This window comes from Alosa pseudoharengus, unplaced genomic scaffold (genome assembly GCF_046254945.1).
Source record: "Alosa pseudoharengus isolate Yale_2024_CS ecotype anadromous, Long Island Sound unplaced genomic scaffold, YU_APseudo_1.1 YU_APseudo_1.1_scf_24, whole genome shotgun sequence".
NCBI lineage: Eukaryota > Metazoa > Chordata > Actinopteri > Clupeiformes > Clupeidae > Alosa > Alosa pseudoharengus.
This window is the reverse complement of record NW_027468689.1, coordinates 8,326,009-8,343,985: the sequence shown is the minus strand read 5'-3', so window position 1 is coordinate 8,343,985 and position 17,977 is coordinate 8,326,009. Positions and strand designations below refer to the sequence as shown.

General features: G+C 43.5%; 1 protein-coding gene across 1 annotated transcript; it reads right to left on the bottom strand.

Moving 5' to 3' along the window:
* Positions 1-83: 83 nt before the first annotated feature.
* Positions 84-5,508, bottom strand: smg8 (SMG8 nonsense mediated mRNA decay factor). Its single transcript, XM_076303029.1, has 4 exons — positions 3,944-5,508; positions 3,502-3,647; positions 2,344-3,240; positions 84-665 (listed from the first exon to the last, which is right to left on the bottom strand). The coding sequence occupies exons 1-4, from the start codon at positions 5,472-5,474 to the stop codon at positions 453-455; spliced, it is 2,787 nt and encodes a 928-aa protein (XP_076159144.1). The 5' UTR covers positions 5,475-5,508; the 3' UTR covers positions 84-452.
* Between the last annotated feature and the right edge of the window lie 12,469 nt (positions 5,509-17,977).

The following is a 17,977-nucleotide window of genomic DNA, read 5'->3' as shown; positions in this document are numbered from 1 at the left end:
GATAGAAGTGCAATTTTCAATGGACTAATTATATTCAGAACAGAAATGGCACTAGTGTCCTCCCTTAAAATAGGCACATCTGATTCATCAATGTTTAGTTTATTCAGAAGAAAATCACAGTTCCCTCAAAGCAAACGTGAATGGGTCTCTATCACCGTCACAATTCCTTCAGTATGAAAGACCAAACAATGGGTTCACCTGACATTATTATTTCAGAACAAGATGTACATGAACACATCAAGCAGCTGGACAGAGGAGTGCTGCAACAGTAACCTTAACTGGACATAGAGATGATACCAGGTGCACAGCGTCACTCTCAGGCTGAGGTCACCGTTACAGCTGAAAAATTCCAAATCAGTCACTGTCAGCCAATGTCCATGATTCCATCAAAGCCAACACTCCTGATTCTCATCATTGCCAAGTCAATTGGAGGCGCCAGAGAGTGCACAGGCTCACTGCGGTGGGGGACTGGCTGTGTTGGCGCGCAGGATGCCCCTCAGAACCCTGTAGCTGGCCAGGGGCTGGTTCTCCTTGGGCGGGTAGCAGGGCCCGCGGTCCGTCACGTAGGCGTAGGGGAAGCGCAGGACCCACATGCTGTCCGGCGCCAGCACCACCTCCGGCTGCTCGGGGTGGAACACCGGACACGGGGGCAGCCCTGGCTGCACCTGAGCAGGAGGAGAGAAAACACACAGTCCTGTATGCTGTAGTGCAATAAAACCTTATGGTATAGGAAATATATACTGATTAGTGCAATAAAACCTTATGGTATAGGAAATATATACTGATTAGTGCAATAAAACCTTATGGTATAGGAAATATATACTGATTAGTGCAATTAAACCGTATGGTATAGTAAACATATACTGAATAAATACTGATTAGTGCAATAAAACTGTATGGTATAGGAAATATATACTGATTAGTGCAATAAAACTGTATGGTATAGTAAACATATACTGAATAAATACTGATTAGTGCAATAAAACTGTATGGTATAGGAAATATATACTGATTAGTGCAATAAAACTGTATGGTATAGTAAACATATACTGAATAAATACTGATTAGTGCAATAAAACTGTATGGTATAGTAAATAGTGCAATAAAACTGTATGGTATAGGAAATATATACTGAATATATACTAATTAGTGCATAGGAAATATATACTGAATATATCGTGATTTACTGTATGCAGTGTCTCACACAACACTATCCAAAAAACATCCCCTTGTATGCTCTAAATACTGTTATCACAATGACACTTCTATTCTTAGTCATGTTCAGGTCTTCAATCTGTCAATACCTGTCTACTTGTCTGTGCTGCTAAAATGCAGTGACTGTGTGGGGTAGCAGTGCAGTAGTAGAGTGTATGTGCTAAGACATGTCAAAATCATGTGAAGTAGACAGCAAAGTCAAGGCATGCATTTCCTACACACTTCCACTGAGAATAAAGACAAACAAGAAGCTATGAGACATATAGAGACAGAAAGAGAGTGAGATAGAAACTGTGTGAGTGACATTATTATTATTATTATTTATATTATTATTATGAGACAGACAGAGGGAGTGACATAGAGACTGTGTGAGTGAGATTAATGGTTTCTATTGACGCAAATTTCACGCTGCTCTCATTGAGGTTGAATGGAGGCAAAATTTGCAGAAATTTGCCAATCCAGGTAGCCGACAGGCCAACCGCTAGCATTTCCGGACATTGCACAATTTGTAAGTCTAGCTAGGCGGCTAGGCTACATGCTACAACACAGGTATGAAATATATTATGTCTTAGTGACCTTGTTGTTTCTTTGAACATGAATTGTTGCTTATAGGCAACATCAACTTAGTCAAGGCATAAAGATCCTTGTATGTCTTCATTAAGTACTTTTGAACTAGCACATAGCCTCGTTTGGCACCGCTTGTAGCCACTACTGTTTTGCTCTGTTTCGCCGTACATGCCACCCAGGCTAAAATTCGTTGGGCGAAATTCACAAGGTGTTTTGCTGTGAGGAAACCTACCGTAAGAGAGAAGTAATGGCTGAGCGAGATTATAAGAGGTATGTATGAAAATGTTTAATACTTATGTGCTGAGCGAGATTAAGAGGTATGTATGAAAATGTTCAATACCTAAGTGCTGAGCGAGTGTGTGAGTGCTTGATCAAAGGGCTTTACCAGAAGGCTGAGGGCTTTACCTGAAGACTGATCAGCAGGCTTTACCTGCGGACTGAGCGTGAGTGTGAGTGCTTGATCAGGGGGCTTTACCTGCGGGCTGAGTGTGTGTGAGTGCTTGATCAGGGGGCTTTACCTGCGGGCTGAGTGTGTGTGAGTGCTTGATCAGGGGGCTTTACCTGCGGGCTGAGCGTGAGCTCCAGAGGGGCGTCAGGCACCACGATGAAGAGGCGAGCCAGCTGGGCGAAGTGGGGCTTGACGCCGCGGCCTTGCGAGGGCGAGGGGACGTACAGGGGCATGTCCGAGTTCAGCGCCCTGGTGGCCGGCTCTTTGGCACCGCCCGGACCCAGCACCTTCACCACCTTGTCAGGTGCCGAGCTGAGGAACCGCCGGCCCCTGCTGTCTTCGTACTCAAAGCCCACGAAGGCCCGAGCTACGTCGTCCCGGCGACGGCCGCGCCACAGGTACCCCGCCCCACCACGCTTCCCAGCCAGCGCCTTGTTGGGGGCAGGCCAGGACGAGGAGCTGCCGTCCAGCGGCTCCACCGCGCCCGCGTCCTCCTCCGTGCGGCAGCGGATGACCACATCCCAAGGCAGCAAGAAGTTGGAACCGGGCAGGAAGCCAGGCTGCTCCAGGCCTGTGTGTGGGTTGTAGGACTTGGCCGGGCCCAGCTTGACCAGCGACCAGCTGGAGAACTTGGGCAGCAGCCCCTTGGAGCAGCCAGAGTGCAGCATGCCGGGCAGGTACTCCACGGTGGAGTGCTGGCGGTCCACCACGCTGGGCCTCTTCTCCGGGCCCTCCGTGCCGTCCCCGTACGGCCCCAGGCTGTCCGTGGACTGGCCCAGGCTCAGGGCCAAGCTCAGGCCTGTGCTGTCGCCCGGCGTGTGGCTCACAGCGCCCTCTTTCTCCTTCAGGTGCTCGCCCTCCTCCTCCTCCTCCTCCTCCTCACCAGCAGGGGGCGCCGGTTCAGGGGTCCGGCTGGTGTCGTCGCTGGCCGGGGCCGGGTCAGGGGTGCTGGCCTGGAACACTGGGAACTGGATCCGCTCCAGCTTCCCACAGCACTTCTCCTCCAGCATCTGCACAGCAGAACAAGAAACAAGCACATTAAACAACAGCAATTACATTACAATCAATGTCAAATGGAAATAAGAGTCAGTCTCACCCAGTAAAACTCTGGGTGAAACTGACAGAGATAAATTGTAAGTACAATATATATATACACACACATTTACTAATTATCCCTTTCAGTATCACCCAGAAACCAAAACTCAGGTGAAACTGAAAGGGATAAATGGAAACGGTCGTATTTTAATCAGTGAAAGTCCATTTTCACTGACCTGGTAGAAGTCATAGTTGGCTGCCTGAATATCAAATGGGTCTTCCCGAGGGCTCTGCTTCCTGCCACAGTTACAGGCGCTGCTAGAGCGCCCCCTGCTGTTGTGCTGCATGATTGGAGGGTTGTGGTCCAACTCTGGCTTTTCTCCTACAAAGAAACAAACAGTCACACTCTCCAAACGTTAGTCAATCCACTGCAGGACTTTAGTACTTCATTACACAGTACAACAGCACCCTTGTATTTAGGTGTTTCTATGATTCTACCCGATGTCTTTCATAGCTAGAGATACTAAAAAGAACACACAATTATTTACAATAAGAGTGAACAATGTCTAGAAACAATTACTGCGACTAGCAACAAGACACTACTTGATAGACTTTGTAAACATAAGCGGCTAAGTTATTTCAGCTCTGCCAACAGAGGTGTGTGTGCCGAGAGTTCACCTGGCTTGGGCAGGAGATGGAACTTGTGCACACAATGCTGGTCAGTGAGGCTCCGCTCCTCACACAGCTGGTGCCCATTGCTCCAGAACTTATAGCAATCCTCGTGCAGCTGCATGGCGTAGCGCTGGAAGGCGATGCCACGAGCATGCTGACTGTAGACGCGCAGTGCTTGGGCCAGCTGGTTTTTGTGGACCGTGGTCGTGTAGTTGTGAGGAAGGTTGGACTGGTAAGCGCTATGGGCCAGAGGGAGAGCCTTCTGGCAACGGTTCTCAGAGAACTTGGCCTCGGCGTCCAGGAAGCCCTCCAACACTTTCAGCTGTGCCTGGACTTTGACGGCAATCTCAGCCATTTCCTCTTCTGTGTTGGTCATCATCACTTGGTGAAGACGGTAGGCCACCTGCGCCCATCTGGAGTAAGTGGGCAACTCAAAATGTGAGGGCTGGGGATTGCGACCCACACTGTCATCGAAGCCTTTCTTGGTCAGCACTAACTCCACATGCTGCCACAAAAACTCCTTCAAAGTGCAGTCCACGAGCTGACCCCCGGAGGAGAGGTTCGTGTTCTCCACATTGAAAGAGGGCTGTCTAGACGAGTGGCGCATTTGGTTGTAGCGCCTTGGACCTGGTGCTGGAGTGCCTGTGTCATTTTCCCGCAGGGCGCAGTTGGAGCGCAACTGAGTCAGCAGCGCACCGACTGGATCTTCGTCGGGTCCAGGAACGACGTACACAAATGCCTGGTTAGCAGGTACTGTAAAGAGACAGTTGCTGCTTTGATTGGTGAGGACTCGACTTTTACGAAAAATTCTATAAATTTGATCCTCAAGAGCGTGTTGCAGGCGTCTTCGCGGAGAATGCTTTTTGGGCCTGTCCGAGTTTCCTCCACAACCATCGGCGCCGTTCCCACTTCCAGGACCACTGACTCTGAGTGTACCGTTCATTTGGAAGACGAACAACAAACGAGGCGGACACGGGCGACAGTTCATCTTCCATTCTTTTGATACGGGCGAATCTTTCAAAGTAGCCCTTAGTAGTGGTAGTACCTTTTGACGAAGTGCGTCCAAAGCGCGGAACAGTTTGTCATAAGTCACATCAAATGAGCAGGTCGGGTGTATTAACAAAAGAACATGGCACAATGAGAAAAGGTAGAGCAACTGCATACAGTGTTGCTTCTCAGCTCCCTTCCAGAACTCGTGAGCCTCTGCATGTCCGACACCCGCGCACAAAGTCTCACATGCTTTGAGAAGCTGTCGATTATCAAACACTGAAGTCAGCACGAGATATAATACGCGGCTTTCTTGATTATAATACGCCTGAATCACGGCTCCACTTTCCTGGTTATCCGTGTCACCTAGCCCAAACAGAGAGAAAATGTGCTTGTCAGCCAGTGTGTTGAGGAGTGATTCTTTGGGGGATCCGGGTTGCATTGCGCTTTTACCAAATATTCCCAAAACACAAACACCCTCATCTTTGTATAGAGGGTCCTCTATGATCTCAGACTGTAAAAAAGCTCCTATACTAACTGGCAGAGCCATGATAGCCAAAGCTTCTAAACATTACAGACGGGGAGTGGACTAGCCTACTTCCGTGAGTGTCGTCAAAATTCGACCGTGCTGAAACAACAGCACTAGAGTGGCTGTCCTTGTAGAGAAAATACATATCAAGAACTTGAATCCGTGATTTGTGGTTTGTACCGTTATATTTTATTGTATAATCCAGTTGTAAGCTATCCCATTTAAATATGCTATATTAATTAAGTTCGGAAGAAAAGAGAAGAAAGTCCACCTATACACTGAAAACTGATTGGTTGATTTAGCGAAACAGGCCAATCAGGATGCTCTTTGTCTTGGATGCGCTCAGGCACACACGCACCACCCCTCTCTCTCCCCCTCTCCGTCGTGTGCGCGCTAGATGCACACGCGATTTGATGTCTCGAGCATACACGCTCTTTGTAGCTCGCTCTAGATTCTGGGAGATTTTATCTAATTTGTGGGCATCAGGGAGCCGTTATCAATATGCGTACTAGGAACATCATTTTGCTTATTTAGGCTTAAATAGGCTGCCGTATCCCAACTAATATGCGTGAGACTCCCGGAACTTCCAGGACACTTGGGACCACTGGAGATAACGTAGAAGCAACAAAAACGTTATTTAAAACAACGAATGAAGTGGACTCTTGTTGTCCACGAAAATAGCAAAGATAGGCTACTGGCTAGTCTAATAAAAACAAACATGGAAATAACAGGTCTGAATTGACACTATTAAGCTGCCTATATCACAATTATATTTCCTTTGCAAAAATGCGTTATTGACGCAATTAAGCTTCAAAAGTTGATTTGAGCTGTAAGTAGGCCTACTCGTTTGCTCAGCGCAGCTGCAGGCCAGTTCTTGCGAGTGCAAGCCATTGACAATAATGCATTTCATAGCGCATGCCGTGTGTAATGTGATAGGCCCTTTACGATAAGGGGGGACTAAGCTGCGAGCATTGTGTAATGCTATCTTTGTCGCTTATGCCCGTTTCACACCAGATGCGTGGCGTGAGCGTGTCAGCTGCGTGGCGTGTCCTTTTTTATGTTGAATTGCATGTCAACAGGTTACGGCTCGTGTCCATTATCGCGTCAAAACCCACCGCACATAGCCCATTGATTTCCTATGGAAGCGGCAAGGCGCGGTTTACGCTTCCGCAATGCACCTTGGGAAGGCGGCGCGGCCATTCGAACAGAGGCGGCGCGTCAAGAGGTTGGGCTCGGCTGAACTTTATGCAAATGAGAGCGGTTAACGTGAGGCGGTTTGCCAATGAAAGTACATCTTCGGTAAACCGGAACAATAGCCTGCCAAAAAATGTTTGTTCCACCTGATAATCGTATATATTCATGAAAATATATTAAGCTATATAGTGGCGAAGCCATTAAGTTTAGAACAAGTTCGCCACTGCACCCTATCAAAAAGACCTTGTTGGCGACTTAAACCCAGACAGAAGGTGCTTTGGAGGTCAGTGATATTTGTGAGTACATCTTACGATGGTGTTTTATGCCCCCAACGTCGTCTTCCAGGCAGCGCTGCCACCGCTGACTTAAAGGCAGTTTTGGAAGCGTTCTGGTAAGCAAAGATATAGAAAACACCACGCAGCCGCCACGCAACCGACATGCAACAGAGATGCAAGGTTCACGCCACAGACCAGGTGTGAAACGGGCCTTAACCGCTCTTGCGCGTGCCGCTGTCAAAGATCATGTGGTGAACTTTGACCGTGGCACGCTGTAAATCATAGGTCTTTTGCGCTGAGCCCGGCGGTAACCTCAACAAAAATCTTTGCGACATTACATGTACCTCAACCAAGAGCAACCTAGCGGTGAGCGCAGTGCATGCCGCATACAATATGAACCCCCCAAGTGTCAGACCAAAAAGTGTCATGTCTCAGAAAAATCTCGGTCAGCTGAAACTGCTTCAAAACAAACGGCCTCAGATGAAACCTCCTTGGCGTCAGACCAAAAAAGCATCATGTCTCAGAATAATCTCCCTCAGCTGAAACTGCTTTAAACCAAACGACCTCAGCAAAACCTCTGTCAGCCTCTGTAAAAAAGTTGTCAGAGATAACTTTGCCCAGATGAGTGAGCTGTTGACTAGCTTTCTGAATTAGCTAAAGTAGATAGCAGCTTTTATAGACCCTTTCAATAGGGGCTATGCAGTTGTTTCTGTTACTGGCACAGCAAGCAAACAGGCTACTTGTGAATAAGAAATAGTTGTTTTCTGCAAGCTAGTTCACTCGTGTAAAGCAGTATTAGTAAAGTAAAGCAGTTTCAGCTGACAGAGATTTTTCTGAGACATGATGACACTTTTTGGTCCGACACTTGACTTTGCAATTTCATTGACTTTTAGGCTACTCCGATGCCATTTCGCCTGAGACTGACGACTTTTGGTCCGAGGCCATTTTTTCCGAGACCTAATGCTGTTTTGTCTGAAGATGACAGAGGTTTTTCTGAGACTGAGTGACTTTTAGGCTAGGCCTACTCCGATGCCGATTCGCCTGTGACCTGATGCCTTTTCTTTTTGAGTCTGAGATCTGAGGATGTCCTAAAATGAACACTGTACAGGAGGATACAGTGCGTTTTAGTCTTGGTGTAATTACATTTCCTTTGTGATGAAAAAATAAATAAACCATGAAATAAAACTGTGACCGCTATGGCATAGAAAAATACAGTTGTCGGCGAGGTCATACAGAAAAGATAAACTGCACATAAGATCAACGGATGATGGATGGTGCAGGTGCTGTGCAACCTTAAGGAAAGTATAAGGCAGAAAAAGTTTCAAAGCTCAGTAGCCTGCTATTATGTAACCCTCACTACATGATACTTTGTGTGTGTTTGTGTGTGTGTGTGTGTGCAAATGTGTGCCTGTTTGTGTGTGTGTGGGGGATCCTTTGAGGCCCAGATTACTTTATGAACTCATGCTGTTGCCTAAATCCGGGAGACTATGGGGCTCACTGGTGTCTTATCAGGGACTCCACAGACAAGCTGCTGTTTACCAAGAGCTCACACACACTGTAGTGGAACCAGAGTTCTCTTCCTCCGCTCCTCCGGTTGAGCTCCAAGTTCTTGGTCTTTTCTTTGTTCTGTTGCATCAGCTTGGGAAATAATATGAAGTTGTTTGCACAGAATATACCTGAACATAATACATTCCGCAAAGTAATATGCACCACATGTTATGACAAACAAGTGGCTCCCATTGCTACAAATAAACACATAATGCGCCGCAGCTAGAAATATTTCCCTGCTGCAAACCTAGCAAGACTACAAATATGTCAGTCAAACCTAGCAAGACTACAAATATGTCATATGTCAAAGCTGTTTGCTGTATTCAAAGCTGAACAGAAATGGTTCATCGACATTCAGCTCTGTATTACTATGTTCATATTTACCACCCCTAGACTCAGTTGTGCCCCCCCCCCCACACACACACACAGATACAGAACTGAAAATGCAATGTCTAACACCAGGAGTGTGTTTGCTAAGGATGCCAAGTAAGCAGATACACTGAGTTTATGATTAGCTGATGCCACATTAGAAAGCATCGATGTGGGTGGTGTATCATAGCCTATAACTGCTTTTAAGGGGAGGTGAAGAGAAGACTAAACTAATCTATAACATAAAGCATGACATGCGGTGCTTTCAATACAAGTGTTTGTGTATGTGTGTCGTGTGTGTGTATGTTTAGAGACAGTACACATGGAACTGTTCCATGAATCATGTTTAACCATTAACTTGGTCATTAGGGATGGAAGTGTGTGTGAATGTGTCTATGTGTGTGTGAGTGTGTAAGAAGGACAAAGCAGGAGAGTGTCGAGTGTCAGTTACTAAGCTCACAGTTGTCTTTGAACAAACATATACCCTTGAGTAAATATTTAAAAACACGTAAAAATGTATGGATTGTTGGACAAGCCTGTAGGCATTATGTCTGACACATGATCTCCCAGACAGGACACCATGGCTCGCTCTGTATCCTGTATGGCTGAGGAAACACACTGCGTTCTCTCTCTCTCTCTCTCACACACACACACAGTTACTCACTTACTGGCTGGTCCGGTATCCTGTATGGCTGAGGAAACACACTGCGTATGCAACACAGACATACGTGTGATTCACGAGATTTACCCATGATCATATGCCCAGATAAAAACCAGCCCACTTCCTCTACAATGGTTTAATGTTGTTTGCACATAGCCGTAATTTTATTTGTATATCATATTATAAATACAAATCAAAGGGAATGAGATTGATTATATGACAAAACCTTGGAGTTGAAAAATAGCATTGATTTGTGTCTATGAATTGTTTATTTTTAATCAGTTCACAGAGTGAACAACCACAGAATAGAATTAAAGGTCAAGGTCAAATTAACGGGCAAGGTAATGGTTGAATCAGACTCAATGCTTGTTCTACGTATGCTGTAATGTGCACATTTCTGGATATCAACCCTGTTTTATGGGATTGGACAACACACATGAAAAAAATAAAAGCAATAATGGCCAGTATAAATTGATAAATTGAATATTGTGTGTGCGTGTGTGTTTGTGTGTCTGACTGAGCATTATAACGTGTGCGAATGTGTGTGTGCGTCATGGCAACAGCCGAGTGCTTGTTTGATGGAGGCGACATCCTCACATCTATCTCCTGTTCTAGGAAAATCTCAATGTGACACAATTCATGGCATACAAACCACTGGGAGACCAGAGTGTACCTACCATTCCTACAAGACTGCTCCATTTAGATGTAGTTCTCCTAATGTACTATAACTCTTATGCCCTCATTACTAATGTGGTTTTATGTTATGCTTTCTTCAAGCATGATTAAAAGATTCCGCAGTTGCTAACATGCATGTGTGTTAAAATGAAACGTGAAAGCGCCAAGTAGCTAATGTATGTGCCAAGGCATTTATTGTCTGTAAACCTGTGACTGGGAACGTTTCAGTTCAGGTTCCGTTAGCTCTATAGTGTTGGTATTTTGGTTATTTTTTTGCTTCACCCTGGTTTGGAGAGAGAAAATGGGGATATTTCCTGTCAACAAGTGGAGACTATGTGCTAGTCTTAAGCCTCCACAGCCCTCTGATGATGGGGTCTTGAGAGCCGTAGGTGCCCTCTCTCTCTCTCTGGAAGTCGCGGTGAGCCAGCCGCAGGTCTGGGCAGCTGTCATGTTTGACACTTTCGCAGTTGTACCTCATGCGCCAGTTTCCTCGCCACCATTGTTGCACGTTGAGCCAGTGACATTGATGGTAATAGGCTGTGAGCATGATGGGTGGGGTGTGTGAACGCACACAAACACACACACATACAAACAATGACACGTACACACACATACAAACACTGACACGCACGCACACACACACACACACACACACACACACACACACATACAAACACTGACACGTACACACACATACAAACACTGACACACACACACACACTGACACACACACACACTGACACACACACACACGCACATACACACACATATATATACACACACATACACACACACATTCACTAAAGCACTCTCACACGTTCCGCTTGATTACAGCCAATGGGCTTAGCTTAGAAGGAAGTGACACAAACAGACTCTCCTTCTCTCCTCTCTCATGCCGTCTGTTCCTTCACGCTCTCACACACTCTGGGTCTGTCTGCGCTCTCACACACTCTGGGTCTGTCTGCGCCCTCACACACTCTGGGTCTGTCTGCGCTCTCACACACTCTGGGTCTGTCTGCGCTCTCACACACTCTGGGTCTGTCTGCGCCCTCACACACTCTGGGTCTGTCTGCGCTCTCACACACTCTGGGTCTGTCTGCGCTCTCACACACTCTGGGTCTGTCTGCGCTCTCACACACTCTGGGTCTGTCTGCGCTCTCACACACTCTGGGTCTGTCTGCGCCCTCACACACTCTGGGTCTGTCTGCGCTCTCACACACTCTCTCTGGTCCCTGTGTCCCTGTCTGACACTCTTTCCTCTGTCTATGCCTTTTCCTCCTTCTCACCTCAGGCTTTTGTCTTTTCCCCACACACACACACACACACACACACACATATACACAAACGCAGACACACACACACACACACACACACATATACACACACAAACGCAGACACACACACAGACACACACACACAACTCTTTCTGTCTCATTCTATTTCACTCACGCTGTTTTTCTCTCATTCCTATTCCCTGGCAGTCCATGTCTTTGTGTATGTGTCCTCATAACTAGGAGGTGACCTTGCCACAACACACTCACACACACACACACTCTCACACTCTGCATTTACAGTTTTTTTCAGTCGCTAACAAGCGTTTGTCTAACCAGTTGTCACATTTTCAAAACTCTAAACACAATTAGCACAGCATCAGTCTTTTGTGGCCATACCATTCACACATTTCATGTCGTTTTCACACAATATGCAGTCAGTGAACACATTTCCACAATGCTTACATTTTCTTTACAGACAAGCTATACCTCCCAACAAAACTATGGATTGTAAAAACCTCTGCTTCTGCTGCCAAATGGTTTTATCCCAGGTGCATCGCCTTGGATAATATCAGATGCGATGTTGATGAAAACATGTGGCCTAACCCTGAAGATCGCAGAGATTAGATACAGTAATTTTGTGTTTTTTTAGTCCCCCCCCCCCCCCTTTTTATCTGGCTTTTTGCTGTTGTTTTTTGTTCAGAATACTCCTGTGTGTTTCATGGATATTTTGTTCACTGTAAGCAATACTGTAAAACTTTTTCTGTTCTATCATACTGTAAACAGTATTTCTACTGTACCTCCTGTAGTAAACAGCAGGGAAAAAAACTGATTGGCTTTTTACTGGAATGCTTTTGAATGTGAACATTACATGTGGACACACAGTTCCCAACCAAGAAATGTAGTGTAAAAACTGTGGATAGAGCATGTTTTGCATGTAAATACCTGTAAAACTGAAACATAAAAGTCTAGTTTTGTCAACAATAGCCAGTATTTTGAAACCTGGTGTACTTTGATTGACTGCATGTACCTTGAAGTGTTATTCTTTGACAGAATAATTTCATTTTAAGTCAGATTTCCAGTGTTTTGGTAAAGTTAGTGTGTGCAGAGAAAGATGTGTTCTGTTTTGAAATGAAGAGTTAGTATATATTTAACAAAATGTGTCTGTGTTAAGAGTTTAGAAAAAGTATCTGAAGTATGGGTACACGCTTGTTAGCGATTGAAAAAAACTGTAGAATTTGGTTAGGCCAACTTGTTTGAGAAAGGGTGGCAAGGTCATGAGGCTGACTACCAGTAGTTGTATTACAGTAGTTGTACTATTAGTATTTGTGAATCTCAGGACTAGCTGGATGATGGGGCTTGTTTTTACACTCATCTCTTTGCTTTGTAGGGCTTTGTAACAATAAGAGTTGGGGTTGTTCATCTTGAGATGTTTGAAGAATTTGATGGCTCTTTTTTGTATTTTAATTACAGTTTTTTTCTGATTGCTTGAGCACATTCTTTGTAACTATTGGCTATTTTTTGCAAACTGTGCCAACTACACACTGATGGTATGGATAAAAACACATCTGGCTTTGTAGGTAGGCTGTCAGTTTGAGGTCATACTTTTGTCACAGTTGTGTAAACATACAGGGATCCAAACTTCAAGTATTGGTGTTTATTTACACACATAAAAACAAACACAAGTGTGTTTTTCCAAGTCAAAACACAAAATAGTAATTTCACTGAGAAAAAAAAATCAGTCTACATGGTGTAGTCTCTCTCAAAATTTTGTCTACATCACATGCAATGTCCTCTAGTCCAAGGCACCTGGGAAAATATATTCTGGAATGCCGTATCCCGGCATGACATGATGCCTGGTCAATATCCCCACATGTAGACTTATTTTATTTGCCTGAAAAAGGGCAATTTCTTACTCTTCTTACTAGTCCTCCTCTTGCTCCTCCTTGTCCTCTTCCTCTAACTTCACCTCCTTGTCCTTGTCGTCCTCTCCCTCTCGCTTCTTCACCTCTGCATCCTCTTCCTCCTCCTCTTCCTCCTCCTTCTTCACCCCCACGTCCTCCTCCTCTCCCTCTCGCTTCTTCACCTCCATGTCCACTTCCTCGGCCTCCTCTAATTCTCACTCTTCCTGCTCCCTCCATTGTACTCCACATGGACAGCCTACCTGTGGCTTATTTACACTGCTTAGGGTGATTGCAAAGTGAACTAATTATCTAAAACAGTTTTCATGATGTGACAGTGTGCCAGACAGTTGGCAAAATAGTGTAAATAATAGGCATACATGTGTATAGTTTTGCTATGGGTGTGTTGATCATTTGGAAATTGAGTTTAAAGCAGTCGGTTGTGTTTACAGTTCTGCAAAAAGAGTGCTGTGCAGTGGATTGTACCTACAGTTTTGCAAAGTGTGTGCGAAGCAGTGTTTGTGCTTTTAGTTTTGCAAACTCAGTGAGTGGTTTTGCTATACAAATGAATAGTTTTCGAAGTTGTGCTATAAGAATCACGGTTAGCGTTTAAGCATTCAGAAAAACTGTAATAAAGGGTATTGGCCCAATTCAGCCCTGCATACGTTTTAGGTGTGTTCCTTTGTACCTTGAGGATACTTTTACAGAACTCTGCACGCAGAGTTTCGATTGGGTGTTCATCCCATTTTTGAAATCCATTGTACATACCCTACACCACTCACTATTCAATAACTGTAGGGAATATTTTGAGGCAGATCTGAATGGGTATATCAAATTGAATAAATTTTTTGATGGCATAGAAAGCCCTTCTTGCTTTCTCTTTCAAATCATTCACGGCCAAGTTAAAATTACCATTTGAACTGATTTTCAGCCCAAGGTAGGTGTAACTTTTTACTTGTTCGACTGCATTTGTACCAAGGGTGAATTCCTTTCCTTTTTAGCCAATTGTTTTTTTCCCCACGAAACAACTTCCAGTCAACATCTTCAACACCAAAGCATCTTCAACACCAAAGCATCCCTTTTTCTGGAAAGTTATCATATTTGTTTTTTGCGGGTTAATAGTCAGGGCCCAGGTCTGACATACTTGTGCAGCACATTTAGGTTCTGCTGTAGACCCTCTTTTGTTGGAGACAGCAGAACAAAGTCGTCCACAAAGTCATTTAATAGGAGGCCAGGAGCTGCTGACTGCTCAAGTCTTTTTGGCAATTCATTAATATATATATTAAAGGTTGTATCAGTGATTTCAGGCTCAAAAAAGGGCCAAACATAAATGATCACATTCATCTAATCTTTCCTAATGATCCGCTAGCTGTCTGCCCCATAAGCAGGCCATCAAAAAAACGCATCTCTGTAGGCAGCCTAGGCTCCGAGACCTGTACACAAAAACAATTGCTACCAACAAGGGTTGGCAACCCACTCAAAGGCAAAATAAAGTGTTTCAACCAATAACTGACGAGATGCGCACTTAGGAGAGTTTTAATTGCACGGGAGGGAGGGGGAGGGAGTAGCGAGCTAGCTCTCTGTTTTGTTTGAACATCAACAGAAGTGACGTATCCCCGCTATCGCTGATACAACCTTTAAAGAGGGTCGTGATAGAGGGCAGCCCTGTCTCACACTCATTCTTGAGTGAAGAATTCTGTTTGTTTGTTTCCCATTTTAATTGCATTTGTTGTTTAAGTACATTGTTTTCTTTATGTTGTATATTTTTATTTTTATTGTTTCAAATATTTTTGTTTTATTTTGGTTTACATATATTTCTTTATTAAGTTGTGTAGGGTGAACATATGTTCTACATTTTGGTAAAAAAAACTATTTGACTTCTACTCAGGGCATCATGTTCGATAAGTAAGTTTATTCTATTCACTGTAAACCCCAACAGGTTCAATGAACTTAAAATATTTGATGAAACTGATTACCTCAAAATATTTAGGTATGTTAAAAAATATTTTAAGTAATTTCTACTTTAAGGACAAGGATAAAATTAAAAAGAATAATGTGAGAAATAGATGTTTTAAGTTATTGTTACATTAATCAGACAAGCTTTTAAGACTCCAAATCTTTGAGAAATGAACAACATTAAAACAAATAATTTCAACAAACAAACATTTTAAGTAATTACTACTCTAAACTAGAAGTTATTCACGCTCATTTTTTTAGGAAGTTGATGAACTGAAACAAACAAACAAACATTTTAAGTAATCACTACTTAAAATCGTTGATAAGTTCAATGAACCTGATCATTTTAAAACCATTGTTAAAACTAACAAAATTGACACTGGAAATGGAGTTGATGTTTTTAAGTTATCACTCCTAATAATATATTCATGTTATCACCATGACTCATTCAGTTTCTCAGACCTAAACATTGTCACTTCAGTCTCTTATATTTTTAAGTTGACTTCACTCTATTGAAACACATTTTTTGACTGTTTAGGTTTACTATATACTGTACCTCAAAATCAAAAATATTTTATTTGTATGATGCAAATAAAAAACTACTCAAAAGACAATTTCAATGCAGATTCCATTTATTTAAGAATTCCATTAGAATTCTAACAGAACAACATCCCCAACAATGCGGCATCATCAGCAATTTATTTTCAAGGCTAAGCAGCAGTCTAGGAGGTAACCGCTTCAGGTCTTCCAAACCCATTATATTTTTTTGAATGAAATGAAATGTGTAGGACAATTGCTTTGGATAATCGAGATGAAGTGCATAAATTAAGCCAAATAGCAAAATTAACGTCTCTGTCAACTCTGCTATATCACACACAACAATATCTCCGTCAAGAACTATAGAATGGATAGCAGGACCAAACTTCACAAGCAGAGTATCTGCACATTTTTCAAGTGCAAATTTAAAGACTCTTAAGACCTTTTCAAGACATCTAAATGGAAAAAATAAGACTATACCACGCCAAAAAAGATAAACATGACAACACTGTTTTATGCAATGTTTTTTTTACTAAGTTTAACACCCATCCCATTTTGGATGTCTACAGAAGTTACCAAATATAGATTTTTGGGGAAAGAAAATTAATTGTGTGTGAATCACCTTCACAGCTATAAATGGCCAATTGTAGGGTCTGGACTCGTTGCTTTTGAAGCTGGCTGTACATATCTGGTTGTGCTACTGGCTGAGGCTGACTGTTCCTCACCTGCGTCTGTAGTAGCCTAGGCTACTTGCCGAAGATCTAAACCAACCAAAGCTTGACTGAAACATTGTAAAACCATTGCCTTGTTTTAAAAAAAAAAATTATGGGAAAAGTGAAATCCCCTATTAATTAAGAGACAGGTCCTCCTTGCATATTATTTTTATTAAAATATTATTTCTGCTGAAAAAACTGTGCGGTTTGCAAAGTACTGGGAAAGGCTGACAAGCAAGCCTATTCACTTCCCTGTTGGGTAGGCTAGGCCAGCAACACACGCTGGAGAGATGTAAACAGATGAACTTCTACGTGTATTTCCTCCTGATTGCGAAAACGTTCTTTTTCTGTCAGTCCGTGGTTCCTTCATAAATTGCGCAGCAGATTATCAGACAAGTGAAAGAAGCACCGGGCATAATTTGACCAGCAGTCTCCACTTCCATGGTTTATGAAACGCTATGCTGCTAAGGGATTGACATAATTTTCATTAAAGCAGTTATTTTAGAGTGCATTACGCCTAAAGGTCGGCAAGCTTGGGCTTGAGGATGCTTTGGTGTTGAAGATGCTTTGGTGTTGAAGATGTTGACTGGAAGTTGTTTCGTGGGGAAAAAAACAATTGGCTAATTGATTGATATGGGTGTGTGTGATTGTGACGATAATAAGCAGAGAATGACATTGACCATTTTCTCTATCTCCTGTTGCTATGTCACTTTTCAAGTCCAGGCCTGTCTGGAGAAATGATATTTCGCCCGCTCAATTAGAGGCACTCAGCGGCAGCTCAACCTAAACAGGGGGTGTAGTGGTAAAATAAGAGGTGGGTACACTATCAGTTCTGTGATCACGGTAAGGTGGACTGCGCCATGCAGTAGTGGGTTTTTAAAAAAGGCATTCAGAACATGTTTGATGAAGGTGGAGGGCAGACGCACAATATTCTCCGGGTGCATTGTAGGCTATAAATGCCCTCTGCTGGCTGCAGATAATTGCAGATTAACAATAAACAGTAACGCTAATCTGAGGTACCTGTCTAGTTTTATTCCATAAATATATTGTTTTTATAGACGTTATTGGAATAAGAGCTTCCATGTACGTTTGTGGCTGTTGACATGAATCAAACATGTTCTGAATGCCTTTTTAAAAAACCCGCCACTACCGCAGTCCACCTTACCGTGATCACAGAATTACCACTAGGCCTACACTCTGCTTAGGTTGAGCTGCCGCTGAGTGCCTCACATTGAGCGGGTGAAATCTGATTTCTGCTGAAAGGCCTGCACTTGAGAAGTGACATAGCAACAGGAGATTAAAAGAAATAGTCAATGCCACTCTCTGCTTATTACTATCACAATCACACACCCCCATATCAACCAATAAGCCAATTATTTTCCCCCTCTGCAGGGGCAAAAATAATAAACAACTTCCAATCAACA